The sequence below is a fragment of the Microcaecilia unicolor genome, chromosome 8, assembly GCF_901765095.1.
Source record: "Microcaecilia unicolor chromosome 8, aMicUni1.1, whole genome shotgun sequence".
Classification (NCBI taxonomy): domain Eukaryota; kingdom Metazoa; phylum Chordata; class Amphibia; order Gymnophiona; family Siphonopidae; genus Microcaecilia; species Microcaecilia unicolor.
In genome coordinates, this window is record NC_044038.1 from 43,906,960 (window position 1) to 43,921,546 (window position 14,587).

At 41.7% G+C, this 14,587-nt stretch overlaps 1 protein-coding gene across 1 annotated transcript in view; it reads right to left on the bottom strand.

Annotated features, from left to right (window-relative positions):
- RBFOX1 (RNA binding fox-1 homolog 1) overlaps positions 1–14,587 on the bottom strand; it is a 439,628-nt gene that overhangs the window by 406,890 nt on the left and 18,151 nt on the right. The window contains 1 exon segment of the mRNA XM_030212626.1: positions 2,542–2,784. Coding sequence (XP_030068486.1) covers positions 2,542–2,784 — 243 coding nt within the window.

The following is a 14,587-nucleotide window of genomic DNA, read 5'->3' on the forward strand; positions in this document are numbered from 1 at the left end:
TACCTAAGGCAGTAGACAGCAAGAATAAGCTGGTGATAGGGCTAGCCTAGATGGGCTGTCCATAGGTGCTCATTATTCTATAACTCCAGGGGATCGCAGAATTTTATTTGGCCACAATCATGGGGTCACAGCCACAAAAAGAATGGGAAATACTGGCATAGGGGGTGCAGTTACAGTTACTTTATTTATAGCCCGATAACACCAGTAACATAGTTCATAGCAGATTACAACTAAGACAACTAGATCAAAACTAAATCTAGGATATAACAGAAGAATCCAAAATTATCACAGATATTGATATCAAGGTCATCAATAACCTTTCAGAAACACATCTTAACTAGGGTACTGCAACATATTGCTTCCTTATCACATTATTTGTAAAACAACATTGTCTTTCATCTTCTCTGAAAGATATCATAACTGGAGGTGTGCCTTAGTTTAAATAGAAGGGAATTCTATAAGCTAACTTCTTGATATGCAAATAAGCAAGTAAACAATTTATTCAAATAAATCCCCAAGGGCTGGGAAAAAATGAGAAAGAATTTTGAGTATTATAATGTTGCCCTGATATTGGTCAACTATAAAAATTAAGTTATATGCTGATATTGGTCAGCATACAAGAGAAATCATATAATGAGGAATCAGGCCAACTACAATCTTGAATAACAAACATCCCAATTTAAACAGCACCCTAGCTTCTATGGACAGCCAGTGCAGCTTAATAACATATGGTGTAATTCTATCTGATTTCTTAAGGGAACAGATCAGATGTACAGCCACATTTTGAATGGTTTGAATTTTCCTGCATAGCCGTTTTGATAAACCCAAATATACAATAATACAGTAATCTAATTTACTAAGGATCAGTGATTGTAACACTAGTCGAAACAAATCTTCTGGTAAGTATTTATGAATTTTTAACTTACTCATAACATAGAAAGAACTCCTTACAAGTGAATTAACCTGAGATTCCAAGGATAACTTATCATCCAAAATGACACCTGTTTTAATTTACTACTTAATAACATCATTGTGAGCCCCTTAGTCCTAGTATTTTTGGAAAGAGTAAATAAGCAATTCACGTCTACCCATTCCACTCCACTCAGTATTTTATAGACCTCTATCGTATCTCCCCTCAGGCATCTCTTCTGCAAGCTGAAGAGCCCTAGCCTCTTTAGCCTTTCCTCATAGGGAAGTCACCCCATGCCCCTTATCATTTTCGTCACACTTCTCTGTATCTTGTCTAATTCCGCTATATCTTTTTCGAGATGCGATGACCAGAATTGCACACAGTAAGCGAGCTGCAGTTGCACCATGAAATAATGCAAAGGCATTATAATATTTTTCTTTTCCATTCCTGTCTTAATAATTACTAATAATCTATTTGCTTTCATAGTGGTGCCCCTTAAGATGGAACAACATACCTAGAACATCTTAAAGTTGATTTTCTCAATGTTACAGAATTTCAATAGGGCACTACTTAGACAACAATAATTAGGAATGACTCATGTTGAGCACTAATGTGCCAGAGTCCATGATGCTAGATCCAGTATGACATGCTAATCCAAATTTAACAGCAGCTTCTGACAAAGCACAATAGATTATTACAGAATACACTACACATTTCATTTGTGACCAATGTGCAAATAAACATATCAACTTCATTTATCTTATTCACTGGATTTCAAAAAAATTGGCCAATGAGACTTTTCTGATTCAGTTTTTCTCTGTTTAAATCCAAAATGTAAAATCAGTTATACAAAATTAGCTGAATAATGCTGAATGCCTGCAGCTTTGCAGGAAATGAAGTGAAAAATTAATTCCAAAGTTTGAAGGCACTGAAAATATTCCATAAGGCCTGAGGAAATGATATCTAACGTGCTAGCTTATGTGATCCTGGTTAAGTCACCAGACATGATACCACCAATTGTGTGATGCAATTAATTGTGTGTATTGATATTAACAGTGAACAAAACTAAATTTTCATAAACCAAAATATATTAAATCCCATGCATTTCACTTTAGATGGAGCAACCTTATGGAAAATTTTATAAAATGTTTAAACTTTTTTTTTTTTTTTGAAAGGGCCAAAAGAGTAACAATCACAGGTAGCAGGAAAAATGGCAAGTGATGAAAAGCACAGTCCATATGATTTCAGTTTGGTTATACATAACCTCACATTCTGTAAGACTCAAAATAAACTAATAGAAATAAAATTGAATTTCAATTCTCAGTTTGGAATAAATGTCTGCTTTACCGTGAACCTCCACTTGCATGCAAACCTGCTTAAAATATTGACGTGCATAAGACCGACAATACAATATATCTACTGACTGAAAGCCATTGTTACCGTACAAAACAATTGTTTCTACTCAGGTGAACTCATGTTATAATCTCTACCCCACACTATTGTGGTGATTCATATCTGTAATATATAAATTCCATCATCTCGGGACAGAGAAAAGTTGAACCCACAGATGTATGAGCTCTAAAAGCCTTGCAGCATACAGCTACGGTGATATAAACATAGCCTTGACTTACTGTGGCTGTGCCGGAGACAGTCTGTGCATTTGTGTCGGTTGCCGTCTGTTCAGAGTGTGCCTGAGCAGGAGGGTACATGTTTAACGTGTGCTCTGGGACTGTTGTTTGTCCTGTGTAGTCTGGAGCTGGATGGGGATGTGGAGCTGTGTATTCTGCAGGGATGCCATTCTGAGGAGGAGCAAACTGGGCTGAGGCATAAGGCTGTGCCATTGTGTCAGGAGGTGCTGTAGCTTCCTGATTACCCTGGAAGAAAAAAAAAGGACAATTTAATTTAATGACAGTTATAATCCTCTTTTGCAATTAGAAGTTGTAAAAGCCACAAGAAGAGTAACCAAAGCTGTTCTTGCTTTTTCTAAGAGAGATGCTAGAAGAATATTTTTAAAATGCTCTTAAAATGTAGAAATTTTACAGGTTGAAGCAATGTAGTATTATTTTCTTCTTCATCTAGGCTGCCATTGGTACTGCGGTAGTTACTGTTATGGCTATTGGCTTTTCACTCACAGAAGAGACAGGAGGCAGTTTAGTAAAACTGGAACTTTTAACTGCTAACATCAGTGCTGGCAAGAACAAAATGGCTCTGCCCGCTTCTTCCAGTAATGTCTTCATTTCTTTCTCCTAGCACCTTCTAATAACACAGGATACACAGAATATTTCTGTCATGACATATTCCCATTCTGAGAATTCCAGAACACTAAACAATAAACTTAACAAGAATGCTTAACATGGCATTGTTCTCAGACTTCTACCATGATAATGGCATAAGCAGCTGACTCTAAATCTTTCAAGATTTAAATCTGCTGAATACATGAACCTCTAGTCATGCCTTTTTTTTTTTTAGAAAGCCAGAATTGTAAGTCCATGAATGTAGTGGACTGAATCAAGGACCAGACACAATGGTTATGCATCATATAAACCTGTACACACTGTTATTCCAATGTATGCATATCTAACTCATGAATAATCATTGGGGATATCTTGAAAAGCAGGCTAGCAGTGAATTGCTTAGTAGTAGGTTGTAGATGGTCTTTGTCTATCATTATTTTCTCTGTTTCTATGTATTCTCCACCAATCACTCTCTGGCCATAAGCAAATGACTTATACTGCTATCAATAACATTTACACTGAGGCCCAGATGCACAAAACCTAACGAGCCCACAACTTGCGTTTTAAACTGGTTCCAGCCAGTTTAAAACGCAAGTAGTTCACCCCAGGCATGCACTAAGGGCATTTTCCCTGCCACGGTAGCAGACAACGAAAACGGAATGCAAATGTTTGAAAAGCTATTATAATGAGCTGCAGTACCGTTGCAGCCCATTATAATCAGATGCACTACCGTTTTTCCGATTCCCTTACCGTAGGAACCCTAACGAGATGTCTGACCTCTTGTTAGGGCTCCTGTGAGGGAATCGGAAAGGAAAAGGGCCCCCAAAAAAGGTTAAAAAGAAAAAAAAAAAAAGCAGGGAGCGCATGTGAGGGGCGTCCTTTAAGGACGTACTCTCCCTGCGCTTCTGAGAGACAACTTTTTTTTTTTTTTTGTAGTTTTTTGTTCTGCCGGCGCTCGTGTTTTTTTTTCCCCCTTCTTGAGAGTCTTCGCCGCGCCACTTACCCCTCCACAGCGAAATTTTTATATTTTCCTGGTTGCCGGAGAATCGGGACGTCCCTTTAGATTAGGCTCCTCTTCCTGGTCTCTTCAGCCAATCAGAGCGCGTTTCGCTGACAACAGCCAGCTAAGCCCGTTTTGATTGGCTGAAGAGACCAGGAAGAGGAGCCTAATCTAAAGGGACGTCCCGATTCTCCGACTCAGGTACCGAAGGACTAGAGAATGCAAGTGAGCTACAACGAGTAGCTCATTTGCATTCCCTATCATTGATGCATTCCCGTTCCCTACCGATTCGCTATGGAATCGGTATTGAACGGGAATTACCAATGTCTTTCATGCATCTGGGCCTAAGGCAGAAAAAACATTATCAGTCCATCAGGTTTCTTGCTGTCCTAGTCCACTCCTATTTTATGAAAAGATGGCGGCACACAAAAAACACTACAGGGCAACGGAAGAACAATAACCCTTGTGGTCAAACAGACGAAATGGTCACAGCAAGGGTAGCAGACGATGTCCAAACAGATATCGAATATCACCTGCATCATATTGGGCTTAGCTTTACATCAGTATACGTCCTACCAAAGGCTCCTGAGGAAGGCCCTCTCTGGCCGAAACACGACTCGTGTCGAGTCCTGGATTTTTAATGAAGGGTGTAAGTTTGGACATCGTCTGCTGCCCTTTCTTTTGTCACCCTTGTTGTGACCGTTTCGTACACAAAAAAACACTGCCATTGTGATGACTTCTTACTGTCATTCCAAACATTCTAATGGGGAGGGGGTGGTGAAGAAGAATTATTGTAATCACACAACTGCTTTGACCTATTCTGGCAGAATAAGGTGGTATAGCATATCTAGACAAACAATAATGACTGCATTTAGTGACTGTGATTGCAGGGCTGCTGCAATGACTGGACTATGGTAAACTGGGAGGAGATTAAAAATAAGATAAAAACTTCTCAGGTAAGTTGCATATGGCACCAGAACCCATTCCTGGTTGCAGCTATTTCAACTGAGCTGGAAGTCCTAATGAACAGGAAGAAACTGCTGTGCCACACAAAAAGATTAAACTTGGCTTACACCTTTTCAGTGGTAGCTCAAAGCAGGTACATTTGGACATCTTGCTATCCGTTGAAGACTTATAATCCAAGCTTGTACCTAAGTCAAGAGTTTTCAACCCAGTCCTTGAAGCACACTTAGGGCGTCTTTTACTAAGGCGCTCTCACGGTTTTAGCCTGAGCTAAAATTGTGGGCACGCTAAACATTAGAGACGCCCATAGGAATGCATTGGCATCTCTAACATTTAGCACGCCCACAATTTTAGCTTGCACTAAAAATGTGAGTGTGCCTTAGTAAAAGACCCTCTTAATCAATTAGGGTTTTCAGGATATCCTCATTAAATTCAAGGGGATATCCTGAAACCCCCAACTGGCTGGGTGTGCCTCGAGAACTGGGTTGAAAACCTCTGACCTAAGGCAATAGGGGGTAAGGTGACTTGTCCAGGGTCACATAGAGCTTACATGGGACAAGCAGGATGTGATCGCTGACTCTAACCTGGCTGCTCTAACCACTATGCTACTCCTTTACTCCACAAACAGTTCCTTTTTCTTTTTTTGTTCAATTTAGAGAGAGTGTGTGTGTGTGTGCGAGCGTGTGTGTGCGTGTGTGTGTGAGAAGGGGAGTTTATTTGCTCAGATTTTATTTATTCTCTTAGGGCTTCTTTTACAAAGCTGCACTAATGATTCCTATATGGAAATTGCCATACCAGGAATCGCTAACGCGGTTTAATAAAAGAGGCCCTTAGTTCAGTGGTTCTCAAACCTGGTCTTGGAGGCACCCCAGCCGGTCAGGTTTTCAGGATATCCTCAATGAATATTCATGAGGGAGATTCGTATGTACTGCCTTCACTGCATGTCTCTCTCATGAATATTCATTGTGGATATCCTGAAAACCTGACTGGCTAGGGTGCCTCCAAGACCAGGTTTGGGAAACACTGACTTAGTGCTTAAACATGATACCTCCTGAGGATTAGCAAGTTTATGATAATATGCAAATGTTAACACAATATTTGCATAGGTTCTCGTTCATCTGGACGTATTTATCTTTAAGGACTCTGCTGATAAAAGTCATAACGCGATACTTCAATGGGTGTTTTAAGCAATACCTATGCATGTTACTAATTTAAAATCACTTTTTTCTAAACATTCTGTTAGTGAAAAATAGAAATTGATGAGGAAGTACTTCATGGTCATTTCATAAATGGATAGTCTGGTGAGACAATGCCCATTTCACTGTCTGCTGACATCGGTTCTACACATTATAGCAATGACTTTTATCACAGGACAGCCTCATTAATTTCATAAAATAAATGTCTTGCAAGACCTCATAAACTACATTATAAACCCAAGGGGAAGGGGGAGGAAGGGCATAGTGGCATTTTGAATGCCAAGATGGAAACCACCTTCTAGCACTGAGTATTAGCAATCAGGATATGCCAGATGCTGCAGCTAAAAAAGCTGAAGTCACAATGTCAAAGTTTTACAAGCCCCAAACAGGAAAAGATTAATTTTATTCATTATCCCTTAAATGCCTGTCAATTCCTGCTCACAAGATATCCTGGTAGGTTATGGGCTACAACTCCTCTACCAGGACGTTGATTATCAGGAGCTGCCTCATGTTGGTCATTAGTTCTTATGCTCGGTGGGGGCAATTCTATAACATTGGTCTGCTAATATTTGGGCACCATTACCTATGTATATGTTCAGAATAAAGGCATTTGCCAATTTAGAGGACCTGGACATTGTTTTTTATCTTTTTAGTTTTCTTTTTGACTGTGTATTATAAAGAACTTATTCTGATTGTTTTTATGTGCTTTTATGTATGTATTTTTGTTCACCGCCCTGGATAAGGACGGGTTATAAGTAATAAATCCAATCCAATCCAATTTAGGGGCGAGTTCTATATATGGCGCAAAAAAACTCTGCACTGAAAAAAGATCTATTCTATAAACCATGCTTAAAGTTAGGCACCATTTAGCACTTATGTGGTGCAAATGTATGTACTTAAATTAGGTGTGAATTCCCCCCCCCCCCTCATTTTATAACAACACACATAAATGTTAGGAATGCCCCCGTTCCGCCCCGACCCTCCCTTTTCCACGCCCCCTTTTTTAACCCACAACTTAATTTATGTGCATATTTCAATTAAATGTAATTACAGCCAATAATTGGTTCACAAGCCATTTATTGGTGCTAATTATCTCATTGTTCAATTAAATTACATGTGCAAATTGGGGGCAATCCAATTTTTAACAACTTTTATAGAATTAGGGGGATAGCCAGAATTCCACCTGTTATCTTGTAAATATATGCTTATCTTACGCTAAAAAGGAAGTGCCACCGGGCTACTGCAGCAGTCTGGCGGTAGTTCCCACCCCCAGCGTGCCATCATATCGGCATATATTTATTTTTGTAACCCTGGTGTGTACTGGCAGTAATCGGGCAATGCCACGTGCTGCCCGGTTACGGCCAGGTTAGTGCGGGAACCCTTACCACCACCTCAATGGGTAGTGGCACTAGCTCCCCCCAAAATGGTCGTGCGGCAAGCAGGGGCGTAGCCAGACCTCAGCGGGAGGGGGGTCAAGAGCACGAGGTGGGAGGGCATAGTTTAGCCCGCCTCCCCCAGACACGGACCCCCCACCACCACTTTGGACCCTCCTCCCGCCGCCAACCCCCCCCCCCCCCGCCACTTTGGACCCCCTCCTGCCACCGACCCCCCCCCCACCACCACCACCACTTTGGACCCCCCGCCGCTGCCACAAGGTACCTTTGCTGTATGAACAAAATAGTCATCATTGTAAGTACTATCATGTTAAATGATTTTGATATACCTCATTATAAATGTATAATGGTGGTGTTTGGGGTCCTTTTACTAAGGTGTGCTGAAAAATGGCCTGCACTAGTGTAATCACGTGTTTTGGACGTGCGTAGATCCATTTTTCAGTGCACCTGTAAAAAATGCCTTTTTTTAAATTTTGGCCGAAAATGGACGTGTGGCAAAATGAAAATTGGTGTGCGTCCATTTTGAGTCTGAGACCTTACCGCCACCTACTGACTTAGTGGTAAGGTCTCACGCGCTAACCAGGCAGTAATGGTCTACGCACATAGAATGCCTTTTATCGCCCGGTTAGCACCGCTCATCAGACAATAAAAATTATTTTCTGGTGCGCATTAAAAAATAAAATTACAGCCTAGGCCATGAGGTAGCTGAGCGGTAATTCCAAACTGACACGTGTTGGGCACGCGTAGGCACCTACATGGCTTAATAAAAGGGCTCCTTTGTTTGTTTTTACTGTGTTGGCCTTTACCTGTTCAGAGCTGCTAATATTCCCTGGTATCCACTCAATAATTCAAAAGGGTTATCAGGGGTAGCAGACAAGTTTATCAATCAATCTATATATCTTTAACACCTACTACTACTTATCATTTCTATAGCGCTACTAGACGAATGCAGCACTGTACACTTGAACAAGAAGAGACAGTCCCTGCCCGACAGAGCTTACAATCTAATTAATATTCTCTGGGATCCACTCAATAATTCAAAAGGGTTATCAGGGGGAGCAGACAAGTCAATCTATATATCTTTAACACCTACTGTAAATGTCTTCCTTTAAGAGGTGCCAGGTCATATACAGCAATTCAAGAGCACTGTCAGGGTTCTTTTCAAAATACAACTGGACTCTTTGCAGCCTATGACACCTTCTAATAGACCAAGATAAGGAGGGGATGGGCAGAGTTAATACAGAGAATATGTTTACATATACAAGTCTAGATTTCAAAAGGTATTATGTGCCTGTTTTCTCTGGAAAATAAAACACAATCACACAAATAGTAGGTACAGATATATGCACTCTTCCCAGGGAAATGCTCCCCTCTGCAAATAGAAAGCTTGTGGCTAGAAGTACCCACAGACTTTACACATAGCTGCTTTGTTTCTGAATTGCACCCCTCACCCCCCAAAAAAAATTATAAATGCAAACCTTTTTATGTAAGTGAGCAACTAGGCTAATTGCTTAAGCCTTTGTTCTGCTCTGTTTTGAAAACAGAGCACTTTGCTTTTCCCTGGAGATCTGGCTATATTTGATTTAATTATTACAGCACGATGAACCTTGAAGGAGTGAAGGTAGATTCCTTTATTTGACAGCAAACCCTGAAATTTCATTGTTAAAATGTCGTAAAAATTTAATTAAATCATAATGCAGCCCATTAGGGAATCTACACCTCTTCCAGCTCAAGCTAAGTCTACCAAACATTTTGGATATCCCAACACTGTATAATTATTAATTATAAAAGCAAAAATGAGATGTTTAATAGGTTAATGAACTGTACAAGTAATCAAAAGTTGAAACTTTTTAATAACCCTGACCTTGGTTTATTTTTAGCATGCTACCCAGTCAAATTATAAATCATGGTCCAGGAGAAGAATATTCAATAAATATTGCACAGATCCACATTGAGGGGGGAAGAGGGAGAATGGGGGAGGCAACAGCACAGAGCAAAGTTATATTGAGATGCCAGAGGGGGCTACTTAAGATGAAATATGACTTTAAAACTTGAAGAAAAGTCTAATCATGGCAATTACACTTCAATTTAAAAAAAAAAAGAAGCTAAATCATATAACAAGCAGAAGAAATAAAGGCCAAACACCTCTTTGGAGGCAAAGAATTAACAGTCACCAAACTAGACGGTAATCTATAATCAGGACTGGTGCTAGAAATGCAGGGCCCCAGAGGAGGGGCTCCTGTGTAGGTATGCATTCTTCAATTTCAGGCAGGCTTGCAGTCCCTGTGGCAAATGGGTGTGTAATTGTTCTTACAGAACACTAGCATAACCGTCATTGGCACACCTAAATGAAGGCACATCTATTTACACTGGGTCTATTGCTGGTGTAAATGGATGTACCTAAAAGCAGCATTCACACATATAATTTACAGTGTTCTGCATGTTGCATATGTGAATGATAATTCCCCTTGAATGCTCCCCTTATAATGATATGTTATGCCATTTTAGCACATAACTAAGAATAGCAGTTAGGTGCATTACAGCCATTTGCACACATTAACCACTGGAGTCCATATATGGCACTCATAATCGCACACACCCAATTTTATTCAGTAATGAGCCAACTGATGCCAATAACTGGTTCTAACAATCAATTATTGGAACTAATTGGCAGGAAAAAGGGCATGGCCATGGGATGGCATGGGCGGGTCGGGGGCATTCAATAAAGATGTGCGCAGTATCACAGAATTTGGGGAAACCATGACTAATTTACATGCAAGGATTTACACCAGGTTTCAGTTGGTGTAAATCCTCATACTCAAAATTGGGCGTGGATCCCAGCGCTATTTACTATTCTATAAACGGTGCCCAACAGCACCCAAATTTAGGCACCATTTACTGAATCTAGTCCCATGTGTCCACTTACCCACGTGAAGGCAGAATTCTATAAATATAAGTAGGAAAATGGTACTTAAATTTAGACAAGTACAAACCACCGAAGTGGAGGGACGAGAATAACATTACGGAGTATGTAGCAATAGGCAAACAGTAAGGTCGATAGACATGCCTTCCAATACAATCACACTAATGAAAGAAGATTCTAAATGGTGAGGTTTTATTGATGATCAAAAAGACCCAACATAGGACCGCATTTTGGCTTCAAAAGCCTACCTCAGGGGTCTCTTGTTGAAAACCAAACCCAAGCTACTGTTCTTCCAAATGTTCAAATGTTCAAAACCACAAAGTTGCCTAATGAACAATACCAGTAACACACTTTCATGACACTTTAACAACGATAGTCACTCTTGCAAAAGCATTGGAGCAACAAATCTAGACAACCTATTATAGAATGAAGGGATAGACATTTGATCATGGTTAGTTTAGAAACCCTATTCACATTCAAATACTGGCATATGAAAGTCTAGATCAAGCAAACATAGAAATGCCAGGATTTGCACATGTAAAATCAAACTACATACATATGGCAAGTGCGTGTGGTCTGGGAAGGGCCAAAACAATACACGGCCATTCCCCATCTCAGAAGGAAAATGCACATCTATGACTCCTGAGATCAATGTTGGGAATTACACCTGCTCTTGTATATGTGTAGGTATTATAAAGGTGCTCCTTTTGGGCTGTGCTCTACAGGAGGGATTAGGGAAGGTTACCTCCAGTGCCCCCTCAATCAATAGTGTCAAAATATTGGGGGAAATTCTATAAGTGCCAACAAAAATTAGACACTGATAAAAATAGGCACTGAACATTATTCTATAGAGGGCGCTCTGGGATAAGTGCTAATTACCAGGGGCGTAGCTAGGTGGGGCCACAGGGGCATGGGCTCCCGTAGATTTAGCCCTGGCCCCCCTGCTTTCACCCCCCCCCCCCCCCCGGCCACATTTGACCCTCCTCTCCCACCACCGTCGTCAGGTACCTTTGCTGGCAGGGTTCCCCAATCCCCGCAAGCTGAAGTCCTCTTCAGCGCTGGTCTCCTGTGCGTTGCTGATCTGGATTCTGTTTCTGTGAGTCCTGACATCCTGCATGTACGTGCAGGACGTCAGGCCTCAGAGAAACAGAACCCAGATCAGCAAGCGCGCTGGACTCGGAGACCTGCGCTGAAGGGGACTTCGGTTGGCGGGAGTTTGGGACCCCTGCCAGCAAAGGTACCTGGCAGTGGCGGGGGAAAGTTGGCGGCGGTGGAAGGGGGGGTCGAAAGGGACGGGGGAGGGGCGGCGGCTGCACCGGGGGGATCAAAAGTGGCGGGGGTGGCGCCGCCGGGGGGGGGGGCTAAAATGTGCCCCCTCACCTCGGGCTCTGGAACCCCTCACGCCGAAGTATGGCTACGCCCCTGCTCATTACAGAATAGCATTGAGAACTGAATTCCTTATTCTACTCTGAGCACATGGATTTACGCCAGCTGAAACCTGGTGCTCAAGTTGGACGCAGATCCCCACTATTCTGTAACACTGCACATTTTTTATGAATGCCCCTGACCCGCCCATGCCCCTCCCATGGCCACACCCCCTTTTGAGCTGCACACTACAGAAAATAATCCTGTGACATGACAGGATTCACTTAATAAACAAAACTAATAGGTTTGGATTTCAGATTTCTTGCTCATCTTTTCCAATCCAAGCTCAAGGCACCTTGAATGTTTAGGTATATACAGTGTGTTTTTTTTCTAGCGAAAAAGGTGCCGGTACTCAAATGCTAGGCCACTCTTCAGGAGTGGGATGATCACTGAGGGACCACCCCACAATAGCCAGGCCCCCTGCAACCAGTCACAGAATCTATGACAAGGCAGAATTGGTGTGTAGGGCCTGAGCTCTTTCATTAAAACTTGGGGACCATGGCTTAATTTTAGCAGACAATGGAAAAGGTGCCAGTACTCAGTACCCCCAAGTACCTCCTCAAAAAAGGCCCTGGGTATATTAGTTATTTTCCTGCCCAATTATCTTTCCTGAATAGTGTTTTCTGAACGGTTTTAATTTACAGTATTTAGCAAAGTATCTTTTCACAGTTTAGTTACAGGATCATTAGGCCCAGGAACAGCTATTGTGAAATGACCATCAACATTAAAGATACGCAAATCTTTTTAAGAGATACATGACAGCCAGATTTGAGAACCGATGCAAAATCATCTGGTTCTGATGGATCTCTTAGAATAAAATCCACATTTACAGTAAAAAGCCAAGGAGATCTACAGAAAATCTAAGGTACGCGTAAGACATTTTGCTGTAGGCTTTCAATCACAAGCATAACTGCTATGGATTTCCTCAAAGTCACATCACTTCAGATTTACCAGAGATTAAAGGAGAAATTTTGAAGATTCTCCTAGTGAATCCCAATTTGTTCTTGTTTTCTATCAAGCTTGAACCAAACTGAAAGCAAACTGCCTCATATTGACCTTGAATAGTTCACACATCCAACATGACATTCAACATGCCAAATATGTAATACTAATAAAAGCCAAAAAGCACACAGGGGTCCTTTTATCAAGTAGCAGGGGCTGTTTTTCCCGTGCACCAGGGCCTTTTTTACCGCAGCAGGTAAAAAGACCTCAGGGACATATTGCCATGTGGTAAGAGAAGTCTCACCCCATGGCCATGCAGTGGGGAGCCCTAACCACCACCCACTGAGGTGGCGATAAGGGCTCCCGCGCTAACCCAGCAGTAAGTGGTCAATGCACAGCGATGCCCGATTCTCGCCAGGTTATCACTGTGCAAGCCATTTCTGGGGGTTTTCTTTTTCCCCTGGAAATGGCGTTCACTCGGGGCAGGACTACCACCAGCGGCTGCATTGAGCCAGCAGTAGTCCCGAAAGAGCAAGCGGTAAGCCCATGTTGGACTCACCACCGCTCTGTAAAAGGGCCCCTCAGTATCTTATCTGATCAATTTATGGTTTCATTGTCTAAAAAGATAAACTAATTTGTTTTCTACTTTGCTATTTACATTTCACTAACCAATTATTTTCCTTATAAGCTACGAAATTATGCATATGTTAGGCATAATAAGACTTTAGCACTGGAGGCAAGTCTCTTTCAATTGAAAGCAAGCTCTGGAAAGAGGGAGCATAGGATAAAGGTGAAAGAAGATAGACTCAGGATGCATGAAACAGTCTCTCAGTGAAGGCGGGGAAGATGGCAGCTATCTGAATTCAAGAAAGTGTGGGACAAGCACTTACAATTTCTAAGGGAGAGGAAGGGATAGTAGATGGTATGGATGGGAAGACTTCCTAGGCCACGTGGTCTTTATCTGCTATCATTTTCCATGTATACATGTTTCTCTATTTATTAAGCATTTTTGTCATTTACACAAGATAAGATAAACCTCATATTACCACGGTGATAGTGTTTGTGTGTGTGTTCGGAGGGTGATAGTGTTTGTGTGTGTGTTCGGAGAGGGAAGCCATCGAGAAGGCAGGCTAAGTTTCCACTCCCAGTATAGCAGAATGTTTACAGCACAGAAATACGAACATGGGGATACCAGCCCTACCCATCACTACCAGAATGACCTTCAGTGAGGGGCCCTTTTACTAAGGTGCGCAGAAAAATGGGCTGCACTTGTGTAGGAACATGTTTTGGGTGTGCGCAGATCCATTTTTCAGCGCACCTGTAAAAAAGGCCTTTTTAAAATTTTTGCCAAAAATGGACGTATGACAAAATAAAAATTGGCGCGCGTTCATTTTGGGTCTGAGACCTTACCGCCAGCCATTGACTTAGCGGTAAGGTCTCACACATTAACTGTGCGATAATTGTCTACGCGTGTAGAATGACAATTACCGCCCGGTTTTTGCCGCGCGCCAGAAAATAAATTTTTTTTTCCGGTGCGCATAGCGGACGCGCATCAAAAATGAAATTTCCACAAGGGCCACGTGGTAGCTGGGCGGTAACT